The 14,540-nt window shown below is 45.7% G+C and overlaps 1 protein-coding gene across 1 annotated transcript; it reads left to right on the forward strand.

Moving 5' to 3' along the window:
* Positions 1-12,738: 12,738 nt before the first annotated feature.
* On the forward strand, positions 12,739-14,005 carry LOC142831162 (uncharacterized). The gene is made up of 2 exons (XM_075940708.1): positions 12,739-13,153; positions 13,349-14,005. The coding sequence occupies exons 1-2, from the start codon at positions 12,808-12,810 to the stop codon at positions 13,930-13,932; spliced, it is 930 nt and encodes a 309-aa protein (XP_075796823.1). The 5' UTR covers positions 12,739-12,807; the 3' UTR covers positions 13,933-14,005.
* The last annotated feature ends 535 nt before the right edge of the window (positions 14,006-14,540 follow it).

Consider the following 14,540-nt stretch of genomic DNA (forward strand, 5'->3'; position numbering starts at 1 on the left):
AGGATCTTTTGAAAAGGTGTTTCTTTTTTTCGAAAGAACAACGGTTTCACTTTTGAAATACCGTTTTTGATGAACGCGCAGATGCCATTATGCAAATGAAGTATAGGACATTAAAATCCCAGCTTCATTTGCAATTTTGATCTTTCTAATTTACATCCCTCTTTCAAAAGAGGGATGTAGTTTAGACATGCCCATATTGACCTGTGTTGTGTAGACCAACTCTGAGAAACAGCTGATCTGCCCAGCCTTCATTCTGGTTCTGGATCTAAGACAGAAAAACGTGTAACCCCCAGAGAAAACTCAATTATGGTTTTTAAAGGATTGAAATCTACCTAGGTTGGTATGTTGGTGATCTCTGATAAACTTTTTAGTCAGTGTGCACGTTCTCTTACTGTTTAAATGTGTGTTTTCAGTAATGCTTTGCGCTTGAGGGTAAATGTGATTGTTTAGAATGACCTTTGTGGTAACTTATAACTGGAGACAATATACAGGGCATAGCACTCAGAGAAAAAGAAAACCAGAGGCCCTGGTCATTTGAGGAGTCTGACTTTCTTACTGCACAGTGTAAAAAAAAGGAACTGTGCAGCCAAAAAAGGAACTGTGTATTAGTCAGGAGGGAGGGAGACAAAATAGGTTACAGCTTTGAGACAGAAGCCTAAATGGGGTTGATCATGGAGGGGGAATTCAACTACAACCATCCTGAAATTGTAATAGGCACATTCCACAGAATGTTGAGGAAACCAGAATGCTTCCAGGGTTTTGTGGGGACCATGAATTCTCCATATCACTAGCCATGGAATACTCACATCCCTATTCTACTGCTTTGTGGGAGCTGGACTTGATGACAGAGAGGTGCCCTCCCAACCCTATATGGCTATGATTCTGTGTAGAACTTCTAACAATCCTTAGCACCCGGCATTCACAAGGAGCAAGCACTTGAGACCTTGCTGCATCTTTTGCGAATTGAAAAGTCCTTTCCTCCCCACCCTTGTAAGTCTTCACAGAAAGCAGCCAGAATCTTGCCCGTATTTTGTTGTGCTACAACGATGAATATGCAGACATCCCAAACACCCCAGAACACAAACCAAATGTCTATGACATGAACTTTTTTCTGTTCATGTTTAAAATATGTGTAACTCTGCAAAAGAGCTATTAGTTTTCCCCATTCTGTAAAGCACTTTCAGATCTCCAGGTGAAAATGCATGATGTAAGAGCTAGGTATTAATTATTGTCAAAGATTTGTCCGTGAACTCTTTATGCTGGTTCAATGCAGTGTTAATACAGCTTAACTTCTACTCCATATATAAGCCGTTCGCATGGGACTTCGATTGCAGGTTTTGTCAGACAACACTAGCCAGGAAGGCTTTTTGTGAGGTTGGATTTCATCAAAATAGTGTCTGGAATGGAATGTCTTGGGGTTTTCTTACATTCACTCTTCATTACAAAATGTGAAATACCACATGGCCACTCTCCATTGGAATTTAGTGCAGGAGGTCACATTCCTGTAAAGTGTGCTTTGTTCCATGGTCTCTTCTAGTTTCCGTACCAATGCCATGGAATTACTCTCTTTACTGCAGAAATGTGTTTTCAGTGCTAGTTATGCATTTTTAAGAAGCTTATTGACTAGATCTTCTAATGCGCCTTTCATTCCCTTCTTACTTCCAAAACATCAATTTTCAGGACATTGCTCTCTCCTGATAGACTCTGAATCTGCTTTTATTCTACATAGCCTCTGATCTCTCTTGCTCAGCTTGGGAAGGGTTTGAAATGGACATGCATAAGCTTTGGCTATAGTAGTTCTCCAGGACTGCAAGAAACTGCACAGATGGGCATCCTTTGGGGTTGACACACACTCCTTGAGAAAAACGTGTTCTAGGAGTCAAACTCTTCCAAGAAAAGGAACAAGCTCTCACTGTGAAGGACATCTTCTGGGATTACTATGGCTATTATCTTTGAAAAGTCGTGGAGATCGGGAGAAATCCCGGATGACTGGAAAAAGGCAAATGTAGTGCCCATCTTCAAAAAAGGGAAGAAGGATGATCCAGGGAACTATAGGCCGGTCAGTCTTACCTCAGTTCCTGGAAAAATCATGGAAGGGATCCTTAAGGAATCCATATTGAGGCACTTGGATGAGAGGAAAGTGATCAGGAATAGTCAGCATGGATTCACAAAGGGCAAGTCGTGCCTGACCAATATGATTACCTTCTATGATGAGGTAACTGGCTCGGTGGACATGGGGAAGTCAGTGGATGTTATATACCTTGATTTTAGCAAGGCTTTTGATATGGTCTCCCACAATATTCTTGCCAGCAAGTTAAGGGATTGTGGATTGGATAAATGGATGGTAAGATGGATAGAAAGATGGCTAGAAGGCCAGGCCCAGCGGGTAGTGATCAATGGCTCGATGTCAGGATGATGGTCGGTTTCTAGTGGAGTGCCCCAAGGTTCGGTTCTAGGACGGTTTTGTTCAATATCTTTATTAATGATCTGGATGAGGGGATGGATTGCACCCTCAGCAAGTTTGCGGATGACACTAAGTTGGGGGGAGAGGTAGATACGCTTAAGGGCAGAGATAGGGTACAGAATGACTTAAACAAATTGGAGGATTGGGCCACAAGAAATCTGATGAGGTTCAACAAGCACAAGTGTAGAGTCCTTCACGTGGGACGGAAGAATCCCAAGCATAGTTACAAGCTGGGGACCAACTGGTTAAGTAGTAGTTCTTCAGAAAAGGACCTGGGGGTTACAGTGGATGAGAAGCTAGATAAGAGTCAACAGTGTGCCCTTGTAGCCAAGAAGGCTAATGGCATATTAGGTTGCATTAAGAGGAGCATTGCCAGCAGATCCAGAGATGTCATCATTCCCCTTTATTCGGCTTTGGTGAGGCCGCATCTGGAGTATTGTGTCCAGTTCTGGGCCCCCCACTACAAAAAGGATGTGGACGCATTGGAGAGGGTCCAGCGGAGGGCAACCAAAATGATTAGGGGGCTGGAGCATATGACTTATGAGGAGAGGCTGAGGGACTTGAGTCTGTTTAGTCTGCAGAAGCGAAGAGTGAGGGGGGATTTGATAGCAGCCTTCAACTTCCTGAAGGGAGGTTCCAAAGAGGATGGAGAGAGGCTGTTCTCAGTAGTGACAGATGGCAGAACAAGGAGCAATGGTCTCAAGTTGTGGTGGGAGAGGTCCAGGTTGGATATTAGGAAAAACTATTTCACTAGGAGGGTGGTGAAGCACTGGAATGAGTTACCTAGGGAAGTAGTGGAGTCTCCATCCCTAGAGGTGTTTAAGTCTCGGCTTGACAAAGCCCTGGCCGCATTGATTTAGTTGGAATTGGTCCTGCCTAGAGCAGGAGGCTGGACTTGATGACCTTCTGAGGTCTCTTCCAGTTCTATGATTCTATGATTCTATGCAGTGTGAGGAAAAGTCTACAGCAGGTAGGCACAATATAGAGAATAGGGGGAAAGCATTGAGTTTTTCAGAATCCATAAAATATAAAAACAATCATGTTACTTGTGTCTCTATCATAATTTTAGGGTTTCCTCTTGTTATATAGATCTGGGTAAAGCATGAAAATTAATGGGTCACCTTTCTATACCTCTGTGTATCCTATAAACTCTTGTACCTGCAAATTCTCAGCTAGACTCTCAGGTATTCCTGAGGAGGGAGGTCACTGGTGACTTTCCACTCCCCAGATCCTCAGGCTGCTGTATTTTTCAAAATAATGAAAATTGGCCTAGTTCACGTGCAATGTGATATGTATATTATTTTACATACACTGGATGTATCAATTATATGAAGCATATGTTTATTCATACGAGTGTTTTGCTTTTGCTTTTGAAGTGCTGTTAATTAATGGCAACTCCTACTTTACATGATTAGAATCTTTTTTAGAAAGCCAGTCACGAGCATGCAATTAAATTTTGTTTGGACATGAGTCTATTTCCTTATGCTATGATCACTGTGTTTATTTGGTGCTTATGCACAGTTCTACATTTGCTCATACCCAACCAGAGGAGAATGTAAGCCAGTAAGCCCCAGTGCAGTGCTGGCTAGCTGGGGCCCTTGGCTGCAGTGGGATGGAAGGGGCACTCCCAGCCTGGTTACCAGTTTCCTGCAGGCTGCTGCATTCAGCAACAGGCAAGCAGACAAATTTGAGGGGCTGGAAAGGGGCAGGTCACCTCTCCAGGACTGCCCTACCCTGAGCATGCCTCCACCATTTTGGGAGATTGGGGGGGTTGCAAATACATGTCTTGGGTCCCTGCTGCTTTTCCTGCTTCCTCTGACTAGGGAATGAGAAGAACGCAGCAGGCTCTGCACTTTCTCTTCGCTTCCTAGTCATAGGAAGCAGGAAGCAAGAAAAGTATAAGGGACCTGGTATGTGTAACTGCAGGCCCTGGTCCCCAATATGCACCCTTGACCTCCCCCACTCACCCCTACACACAGCCAGCTCCCTGCCCTGAACCCTGCACCCCATATCCCACCTGCTCTGAGCCCCTCCACACTCCCAGCCACCTGCTCTGAGCCCTTCCTCATATCCCCCAACTCCTGCATCTCCCATGTCCCCAGTCTCCTGCCCTAACTTCTGCATTCCCCACCTCAATCCCCAACCCTGATTCCTGCAGCCTTCACATCCCCAGCCCCTTGGCCTAACTCCTGCACCCCATCCCCACCCCCAATTCTCTGCCTTGAGTTCCTAGTACATCCCAACCCTGACACCTGCACTCCCCACATCCTCAACCCCCCGTCCTAACTTCTCCATCCCCACACATACCTTAATACTCTGCCCTGAGCTCCCTCCACTCCACCTGACACATCTTAGAGGTATTGTTGTATTACAACAGACTCCTGTCTTAAGCTCCCGCAAGGGGGCTGTTGGTAGGCCAGTACCTGTAAGACATTTCAGATACTTTCACTCATGCACCCAACCATTCTACATCAATGGGGTAAATATGCATATTCATAAAAATAGAGACACATGCTTTATTTATTTCTAACATCTGTATCTAAGGGGTTTCTGAAAGCACTGCCTGCCTTAAATCCTGGTGACCAGGGTCATCGCCAAGGGAGACGTGCTGATGAGGGCGCATATGTATAGTCTTACGTGACCTAACCCGGGGCATGCCAGCTAAGCAGGAGAGGAAACACAGCAGCCAGCTCAGCCAGGGTCAAGGAGGACAGAGCCACTCACTCACTTGTCTCAGGTAAATCCTCTGCTCTGGTGGGAGCAGCAGCAGGGTGGATGTCCTGGGGGGCTCCCCATTCTCCCTGGGACAGAGAGCCCCCTGTAGAAGCCCAGTGGGGAGAAGGTGGGACAGGCTGTACTGGAGGAGGCTGGGGGTGGTCTGCTGAGTTTGGTGGGAATTGAAGGAGTGTGGCAGGGAGCCCAGCTTCGCCCTGTGTTCTGGCTGACTGGGCTTTAGAGCAGCTCTGCTATTTGGGTATGTGTTAGTATGCTGCAGGTCTGGGTCCACCCCCCCTTTTTTTCTTCTGCTTCTCCCCTAAGAGCCACTTTTCCAGGAAAGGGCTTTCCCCTGGCTCTGCCACCAGCAGGACTGGTGTACTGTGGACACATTTATACTCCCATCCCATTGCTTCACTGCAAAGAAATGACATGCACTGCACTGGCTCACATTACCACCACCACCCCAGTTTTTTACTAGCATCTGCTTGCCCAGCTCTTTCCCCCTCCCACTCCTGCTTGCTGGAGGCAGCCTGGGGCCAGGAGAGGGGAGATAAACAAGTAGCATGTGCACCAAATAGCTGAGACTGGAGTAGTAGGGAGGAGGGAAGGCTGCTGCTTCAGCTGTACAGGGAGAGGTTAGGTAAGGGAGGAAGGAACAGTTGCTTTTCCCATGGGGAACTGATGGGGGGGGGGGTGTTGGGCTGCCACTCAGGGAGGGAAATATGACACTTGAGTTGTTGGGAAGGAACCTTTAAATTGTGCCTCCACCCCTGGCATCAGTGGTTGGTCCTGTCCTCCTGCTTCACTGTCTAGCTCAGAAGCTTCACTCACTATTTTGTGTGTGTGTGTGGGGGGGAGGCTTCTGCTGTGCTTCCCCAATGTGAAGTAGGTGGGTGAGTGCAGAGGAGAAAAGTGAGTGCTACTGAAATCAGCTCTCTTGTGCCCCCTACTAACAGGAGTGGGAAATGAGCAACAGTGGGTGGTGTCTAGCTGAAACACATACTTTTCCTTCAATTCCTGATCACTAGCCACACCCTCAGGTTCTGTTTGTTTTCACAGGTTATACTTAACAGTATGCTGAAATTTCTCAGGGCAAGGGGCCTTGACAAAGCTGTTGTTGGGCACAGTGTTGTTTTTGCATCAAGATTCAGAATAAGGAACTTTTATTTGCTCCCATCTTAACCTGCAGACCTTCTTCATGCTCTGGTAGCCACTGGGGTTCCTAGTGTGAGAATCTGAAGATAATGTGTGATGTGATTGAAACTGCAAGTCACAACAATCAGGCCCTTAAACTCAGAAGGAACTCAGTGGGAATACAGACTCTGCCCCTATCCCTTCTGCAATGCTGTACCCCTGCTGCTCTGGCTGATAAAAAGTCTTGCTAAAATGCACTTTTTGTAACTTTGTGTAATATATGTTTTAAGATTTTAGTCTTTTTATAATTTTCACAGTTATGGGAAATTATTGAGGACATCTGATCATTTTTTAATGACAGATGAAGTTGAGATGCAAAGAGTTGAACCTTTAAAGCTGTTAAAACACAAATAGACCAGATGGGTGAGATTTTTTTTTTTTAATTTGGAACAGCTTTGGTTAGTGAGAGATTATCCATTTTGAACTTCACAGACCTGGAGAAGAACTCCGAGGAGTTCCAAATATTGTGTCTGTCACCAACCATATTTGGTCCATCAGAGATATTACTTCACTCACTTTGTGGCTCTGATCTAAGCACCAAAATGACTACAATGAAACAGCAAAAAACACTATGGGTATGTCTTCACTACCCTCCTAGTTTGAACTAGGAGGGTAATGTAGGCATACCGCACTTGCAAATGAAGCCCGGGATTTGAATTTCCCGGGCTTCATTTGCATAAGCGGGGAGCCGCCATTTTTAAAACCCCGCTGGTTCGAACCCCGTGCAGCGCGGCTACACGGGGCTCGAACTAGGTAGTTCGAACTAGGATTCCTAGTGAAACGAGGTGTTTGGAATAGGAATCCTAGTTCGAACTACCTAGTTCGAGCCCTGTGTAGCCGCGCTGCACGGGGTTCGAACCAGCGGGGTTTTAAAAATGGCGGCTCCCCGCTTATGCAAATGAAGCCCGGGAAATTCAAATCCCGGGCTTCATTTGCAAGTGCGGTATGCCTACATTACCCCGCTAGTTCGAACTAGCGGGGTAGTGTAGACATACCCTGTATCACATGTCAAGACATACAAAATAAATATCCTAATACCAGATATGATTTCCTGATTTAACTATTAATTCCTTCGACCATTTGTAACAAGCCCAGTTCAGACGTTCATATCACTGAATTTTAACTCTAACAAGTTCTCAATTGCATTTTTTTTTTTGCTTTCCTTATCTGTAAATAATTTAATTATTACTGATGAAATAATTCAGGATTTGTCTGTACTGTGAAATCAGGAGCTTCCTAAGTTATTTGCAAAAAACAAAAAAACAAGATTTCAGGTATGTAAGTATTCTCTGGAATCACAGTTAAAGTTGCCTTCCTCAACCCCACCACAATCTGAAATGGCACCCCCAGTGAGGAGCGTCCAGAGCACTGCAACCCCCATCTGACAGCATGGAGCTCACCATAAGCTGCAGGCCAAGCACCAGGCATAAGGGGCAAGTGCTGTTGCTGCAAGGGAGCTGTCAGGGCTTCTTCAGAGCAGCTCAAACTGTGGAGGAAGAACCCACTGAAGGGTGAGTGCGACCCGCTCAGGTTTTTTTACCTGCTGTTTCATTTCACAATCTGATGCAATTCAAAATCAGCAGCTGCTTTCTGTGTGTCATACTTTGGGGGAAATAGTTAACCTAAAATAATGCATTTCCCATGTAGCTCTTAAAGGAAGGGCTTGGCCAAGGACAGTGACAACACCCTTTGCAAGGGGGAGAGACAATACACTCAGGGGAGCAAGGGACTGAGCAGCTTCCAATGGAAATGGGGGAGGGGCACCATGTCCAGGATGGGGTGGAGGGGCAGGGGCACCAAAATGCAAGTTTGCCCAAGGTACCATTTTCCATAAGGCCGACTCTACGTGAAAGGTCGTTGTTACCACAGAGTGGTGGTTTTCAACCTGCGGCCTGCAGACACTTGAGATTCATAGATTATGTCCAAAATTTCCAAAGGGGTTTACCTCCATTCAAAATATTGTAGGGATCTGCAAATGAAAGATTGAAAAATGCTAATCTCTGTAGCTGTGTCTAGACTACATCTTTCTGTCAACAGACAGATGCAGATTAGGCACGTCAAAATTGCTAATGAATCAGGGATTTAAATAGCCCATACTTCATTAGCATAAACATGGCTGCCACATTTTTTGACACGGCGCTTTCTGGAAAAAAATGGCAGTCTAGACATTTTTTTGAGGTATACAGGATCTGTCGAAAAAGGGTTTATTTTTGACAGATCCGCGTCTATACTGCCAATTTTTTTTGAGAAAGCTCCATATCGAAAAATAGCAGTGGCCATGTTTATGCTAATGAAGCGTGAGATATTTAAATCCCTGCTTCATTAGCAATTTCAACGTGCTTGATTTGCATCCCTCTGTCGACAGAAGGATACAGTCTAGAGGTAGCCTGTGTTGAAATTTCAGTATAAAACTATTACATGGCTTCACATAATGCATCTCTCTTTGAACTGAGTAAATTCTCAGATGCTGTTGTATAGTTGGAAAGAGAATTGAATTATTGGCTACTGTGGCATTTTCCAGCCAAGATACTTGGCAGAATCTTTTTATTCCACGACTCGGAAAAGGAATGTTTGAATTAGCTAGCCTAGAGCACATCTGAACTACTGTTCAACAGAAACTAAAGTAAACAATGCACTTTTTTGGTGCAGGATTCTTTCTGTAGTCTAGGATTTATTTAGGAACTGTGTGAGCATAATCACTTTAAAACATTTTATACTAGCAGGTGAGGCCCGTTGTTGACCAAGCAAAGTCATTTTACATAAAATACACTTACAGGAAAGTTCAAGAAATGAAATATATGTAACAGAATTTTTTGTATTAATATGCTTGCAAAAGGGAATTAAAAGAACAGGTTTAAATTTATAGGATTTCAATTTCAAACATTATTCATTTTAGTGAATAATTACCACACATAGTAAATTTGAATCAGAAATTAATAAAGCTTCCATTACTCTTTCTGTAACTAATTTGAATTATTCTGATATTTGTAACAATAAAAATTTTCTTTGCGCTAGAATGACAGTTGAATAGCAAACTCAATTTTAATTTTGTTAGCAAATATTTTTATGAACTCTAATCATAATAGTCATGACTTTTTTCCTATGAAAAACAAAAATAATTATTTAAACCTTTCACTCAGAATATTCCGGTATAAAAAATATTGCATTCAGCTAATTTAAGTGGCAGGATTGTTTATGAAAAATTTTGTACTTGTAGATAATTGTGAAGTATGACTTTATTTTGCACAAACAAATCCACACACAAATAAACTCTTCAAAATATATAGTAGATTAATGTGATCCAATTATTCAGACTCCAATACGCTGTTGACTGTTGGAAGTGAGTTTGTTTTCTTAAATGGAAAGAAGCTTTCTGTACACTGAGATGACTTTACATTATGGTGGTCAGCCTTAAAATATTGCCATTTCTGTTGTAGATGTATGGCCCAGCTTATCACAATTTTAGAAATGTTTTTGATAGTTCTGTATACTTGGGAACTACTAAAGCTATTGAGGTCTCGATACTATTATATTTAATGCAAATAAAACTTAAGTAATACTGTATGTATTGAAGAAATATTATTTAGTTATCTAAAGCAATCAGCAGATTTTTAAAGGTGATCTATTTTATGGACTTATTGCATAGCCCATAAAAGTCAATGGAATTCTATCTATTGACTTCAGTGGAATTTGAATCAGGTTGTATGTATGTATGTTTGTTCCTTTTTAAAAATTATATTTCAGTCATACTTCAGTTCTTAACTGTATTTCCAAGGTGTTTCAGAGTTTTCCAGTCCTACTCTGAACCAAGAAGTGGTTAGAGAGATTGAGATGAGGTAAAAACCCCATTGTTTTGTGCTAATAAAGCATTTTGTTAATTTTGGTCTAAAGAATGGGTGGATATTTGGGGCACCATGTTTCATTTTAGCTAAAAATAAAATATGTTTGTTTCATATCCATCCCTTGCCAAGCAGTGTGAGCACCATTGTCACAAGATAATGTCATCTTACCCATACCATAACCCATGCTATAATCTGTATCTTCAGATAGAAAGAACGGTTACAAACCTCAATCTCTTGCAAGAGTTTGCAATGGATATCAAACATTCAAAAGTTTGATATCTCACCACCACTGTGCCATTAACATCCATTCACTTAGAATTCTAAACAGGAAATAGCAAACTTCACCTTCAGAGAGACTCATAAATAGCTAAGTACCCTCTATCATCAGAGGATAAAAGGGAAAAATAACCAATAAAAATACATAATGAAACAACTACAGAACAAATAGAGCAATAGCACTCTCATACTGCCAAGTTATTGCCTAGGCTATTACAAGGATTTTACAGTAATATCATTTGATTTTCCAGCTTCATGGCAATTATTTCAAAGGCCCTTTACTCTTTTCTGCTGGGTATCTTTGACTCAAAATAAATTATATTATGAATTCCAGGGTGGGAAGCAACAAAAAAAAAGTTGTTCAAGGTCACAGGCAGTAAGGTTTGCATAGCACATTTGTCCTTTTTGCCACCATCATTTAATTGCTGGTATCCACCTCATGCTATATTTTGCTCACAAACAGAAAGGTTACAGTACTTTACACCATTTTTAATCACTCTAGATAGGCTCAATTTCTTGATTCTGGATGCAAATCGGAATTTGCACAGTTCGGGTTAAATTGACTTTGGCTTCATTTCACAGCATCTGAAATCGTATTGCAGTTCTCCAGTGCTTTCAGGACATAATTAGATAAATTCATAGATAAAGCCGCTCCTGGCAGTACTTGCTCTTCTGTGAATAGTAAACCAATTCCACAGCACATTGAAATACAAATGTAGTTGCAATACCAAGTTGGCAGTGTGTCTTTGCTGCCGATTGTTGTTTGCCATATGGACCCACTTAAGCCTCTTCCTCTTTTGGCTCTGGAAGAGAAGGCAACCATTGTGGCCAGTTATGAGGTCAGTTTGGAAACCAAATAGCACAGGTGCAGAGACTTCAACAGAGACATCTGGATCCAGGGCTGGCTTTTAGGCTAGCTTTATCATTCCCTGTTTTTAGGCAGTCTGACTTCTTACAGCAGTATTGTCAGTTTCTGCCGAACAAAGCCTTCTAAGTATTTTCTTATTTGCACCATGTTTTCATAAGGAAAATCTCAGATGTTGCAGTTTAGAGCCCAGTTCAGCTCTGTAGATTGTAGACTAAAAGGTCTAACATTACTTTGTTGGACTTATATTAGATGGTACAGACAGTAGTTTAGGGGGACTCCTCAAATAGCAAGAGAGTCTTGAATGTAGAAAAAGAATCTGGTGAAGCCAACCATCAGTCAGTGAAAAGAAAGTAACATTTCAGAGAAAAGATAAAAAGTTTAATTTTATCATACTGACCAATAGTTACATATTCATACTTTTGATAAATTCTGAACGTACCCTTCAATAAACAGTTCCTAAAATAACTAGACAGATGCAAATCAACTATGTTAATTTTGCCTGCAACATTAATATGTATAATAAAGTGAACAAACACTGATAGGATACATTAATTATGCTTGCATTTTCTGATAAACTGTGTATATTTCTTGAGACAATTCTCTCCAAGACCAAGGAAAATCAAACCAACTTCTTCTCCATTCCCTGTCAAAAGATGTTTACTATAATATAAAATAAAAGCACCCCAGACATTATCCTTGCATGATGGTAATGCTATTTCAAGCACAAGTGACAAGTCTCCTAAAATAACTCATATATTTCATATATAAATATTCTGTTAGTACATTTCCAATATGTCACTCCTCACACAATACATAATCAAGTTTAACTTTCAGTTTCGACTGCTCAGATAGGGTATGTCTACACTAGAAAGTTAGTTCGAACTAACGGACGTTAGTTCGAACTAACTTTCCTATGCGCTACACTAGCGCTCCGTTAGTTCGAACTTAATTCGAACTAACGGAGCGCTTAGTTCGAACTAGGTAAACCTCATTTTACGAGGACTAACGCCTAGTTCGAACTAGCTAGTTCGAACTAAGGGCTGTGTAGCCCTTTAGTTCGAACTAGTGGGAGGCTAAGGCTTCCCAGGTTTCCCTGGTGGCCACTCTGGCCAACACCAGGGAAACTCTATTGCCCCCCTCCCGGCCCCGGAGCCCTTAAAGGGCCACGGGCTGGCTACTCACTTTGTGCCAGTTGCAAGGCTGCAAGCACCCGTGCCTGCACAGCCTGCACCTGCCACACTATGAGCCAGCCATCCGAGGGCTCCCAGCCCTCCACTGCTCCCCACGACCAGCCTGGCGGCTCCCGGGAGCCTGCCCGGGGGCGCAAAAGGCGGGCGCCCGCCTGGTCAAGTGCGGAGATCGTGGACCTCATCGAGGTTTGGGGGGAAGCCTCAAATGTCCACGATCTCCGCACTAGCCACCGGAACGCGGCCGTCTATGGACGCATGGCTGCCAGCCTGGCCGCCAGGGGCCACCAGCGCAGCCGGGAGCAGGTGCGCTGCAAGATTAAAGACTTGCGGCAGTCCTACTCCCGGGCCTGCCTGCCAGGGGCTGACCCGGAGGCCTGCCCCCACTTCCATGCCCTGGACCGCATCCTGGGGCCTCATGCCGTCCCTGCCCCCCGGGACGTGATTGACCCCGGGGCAGAGGGACCGCTCCTGGACACCGAGGAGGAGGAAGAGGGCTCTGAGAGCCAGGAGCCTGCTGCCAGCCTTCCCAGGACCCGGGACCCCCGAGGCACCCCACAGAGCCGCTCGCCTGCATCATCAGAGGCCGGGGAGGCGTCCACCTGTGAGTACCCTCGTGTTCCCCTTATGTGTACGGGGGGCTGGGGCGAGAGGGAGCCCCGGGACCGTGCGCCTGGGCCTTGCCCACTACGGAGCAGCAGCTGGGGATCCTGCAGGGGCCCTGGCCTTGCAGAGGGGAGCTGGGTTTCACACACCTGGGCCCCTGGGATAATTGACCGCTGGTCTTCTTGCACCACAGCTGCAGCACCGGGGACTGCAGGGCGCACCACCCCGCCTGCAGCAGCCGCCCGCGCCCGGGCAAGCAGGACAGCCAGGAACCAGGAGGACTACCAGAGGCGGCATCTCCGGTTCCTGGACCGACAGCTCCGTCTCCAGGACCACTGGGTCCAGGAGGACCTCAGGCTGCGCCAGAGGAGTCTGGAGGCCCTGGAGGAGCAGGGCCGTGCCCTGCGAGGCCACCTCCAGAGCCTGCTAGACCGCTTTCCATTTCCTCCTCCCCCTGCTCCCCCTCTTGCTCCCCCTCTTGCTCCCCCTGCTCCCCCTCTTGCTCCCCCTCTTGCTCCCCCTGCTCCCCCTCTTGCTCCCCCTCTTGCTCCCCCTCTTGCTCCCCCTGCTCCCCCTCTTGCTCCCCCTCTTGCTCCCCCTGCTCCCCCTCTTGCTCCCCCTCTTGCTCCCCCTGCTCCTCCTGCTCCTCCTGCTTCCGCTCCTGCTTCCTCCACACCCCCTGTCCTCTCTGCCCCCCCCTCCACAACCATTCCCCACCGACGCCCCCGGACCCGCAGTGTGGCGAGACGGGAGAGGCACCCAGACTCCCACCCCTGAGCTTTCCTTTCCCTTCCTCCCTTCCCTCCCCTCCCCTTCCAGCTCCCTCGTCCCAGGTTTCCCCCTCCCTTCTCCCACCTTCATTAATCCCTCCCCCACCCCAGTTCTGTGAAATAAACAGACGTTTTTGTTGGAAAAACAGGTGTCTTTATTTGACAGTAGGTAGGGAGGGGAAAGGGGAAGGGGGGGGTAGGGTGGAAGAAGGCCCCGGTGGGGCATGCAGGGAGAGGTCAGTCCTCCTCCTCCTCCACCTGGAAGCTCTCCCGCAGGGCTTCCCGGATCCGGATGGCCCCCCGCTGGGCTTCCCGGACGGCAGCGGTGCGGGGCTGACCGTAGTGTCCAGCCATGCGGTCAGCCTCAGCCATCCAGGCTGGCAAGAAAGCCTCCCCCTTCCGCTCACACAAATTGTGGAGCACACAACATGCCGCCACCACGGGAGGGATGTTGTGCTCGGCCAGGTCCAGACGGGTGAGGAGGCATCGAAAGCGGGCTTTCAGTCGCCCGAAGGCCCCCTCCACCACGATGCGGGCCCTGCTCAGCCTGTTATTGAAGGCCTGGCGGGAGGGATTGAGGTGTCCCGTGTAGGGCTTCATGAGCCAGGGCTGCAG

Source organism: Pelodiscus sinensis, chromosome 12 (assembly GCF_049634645.1).
Source record: "Pelodiscus sinensis isolate JC-2024 chromosome 12, ASM4963464v1, whole genome shotgun sequence".
NCBI lineage: Eukaryota > Metazoa > Chordata > Testudines > Trionychidae > Pelodiscus > Pelodiscus sinensis.

Excerpts from the sequence above, each read along its gene's own strand:
- LOC142831162 (XM_075940708.1), top strand. The coding sequence starts at position 12,808 with ATGGCTGCCAGCCTGGCCGCCAGGGGCCACCAGCGCAGCCGGGAGCAG. Across the intron at positions 13,154-13,348 it reads GGCCGGGGAGGCGTCCACCT|CTGCAGCACCGGGGACTGCA; the intron begins GTGAGTACCCTC and ends CTTGCACCACAG.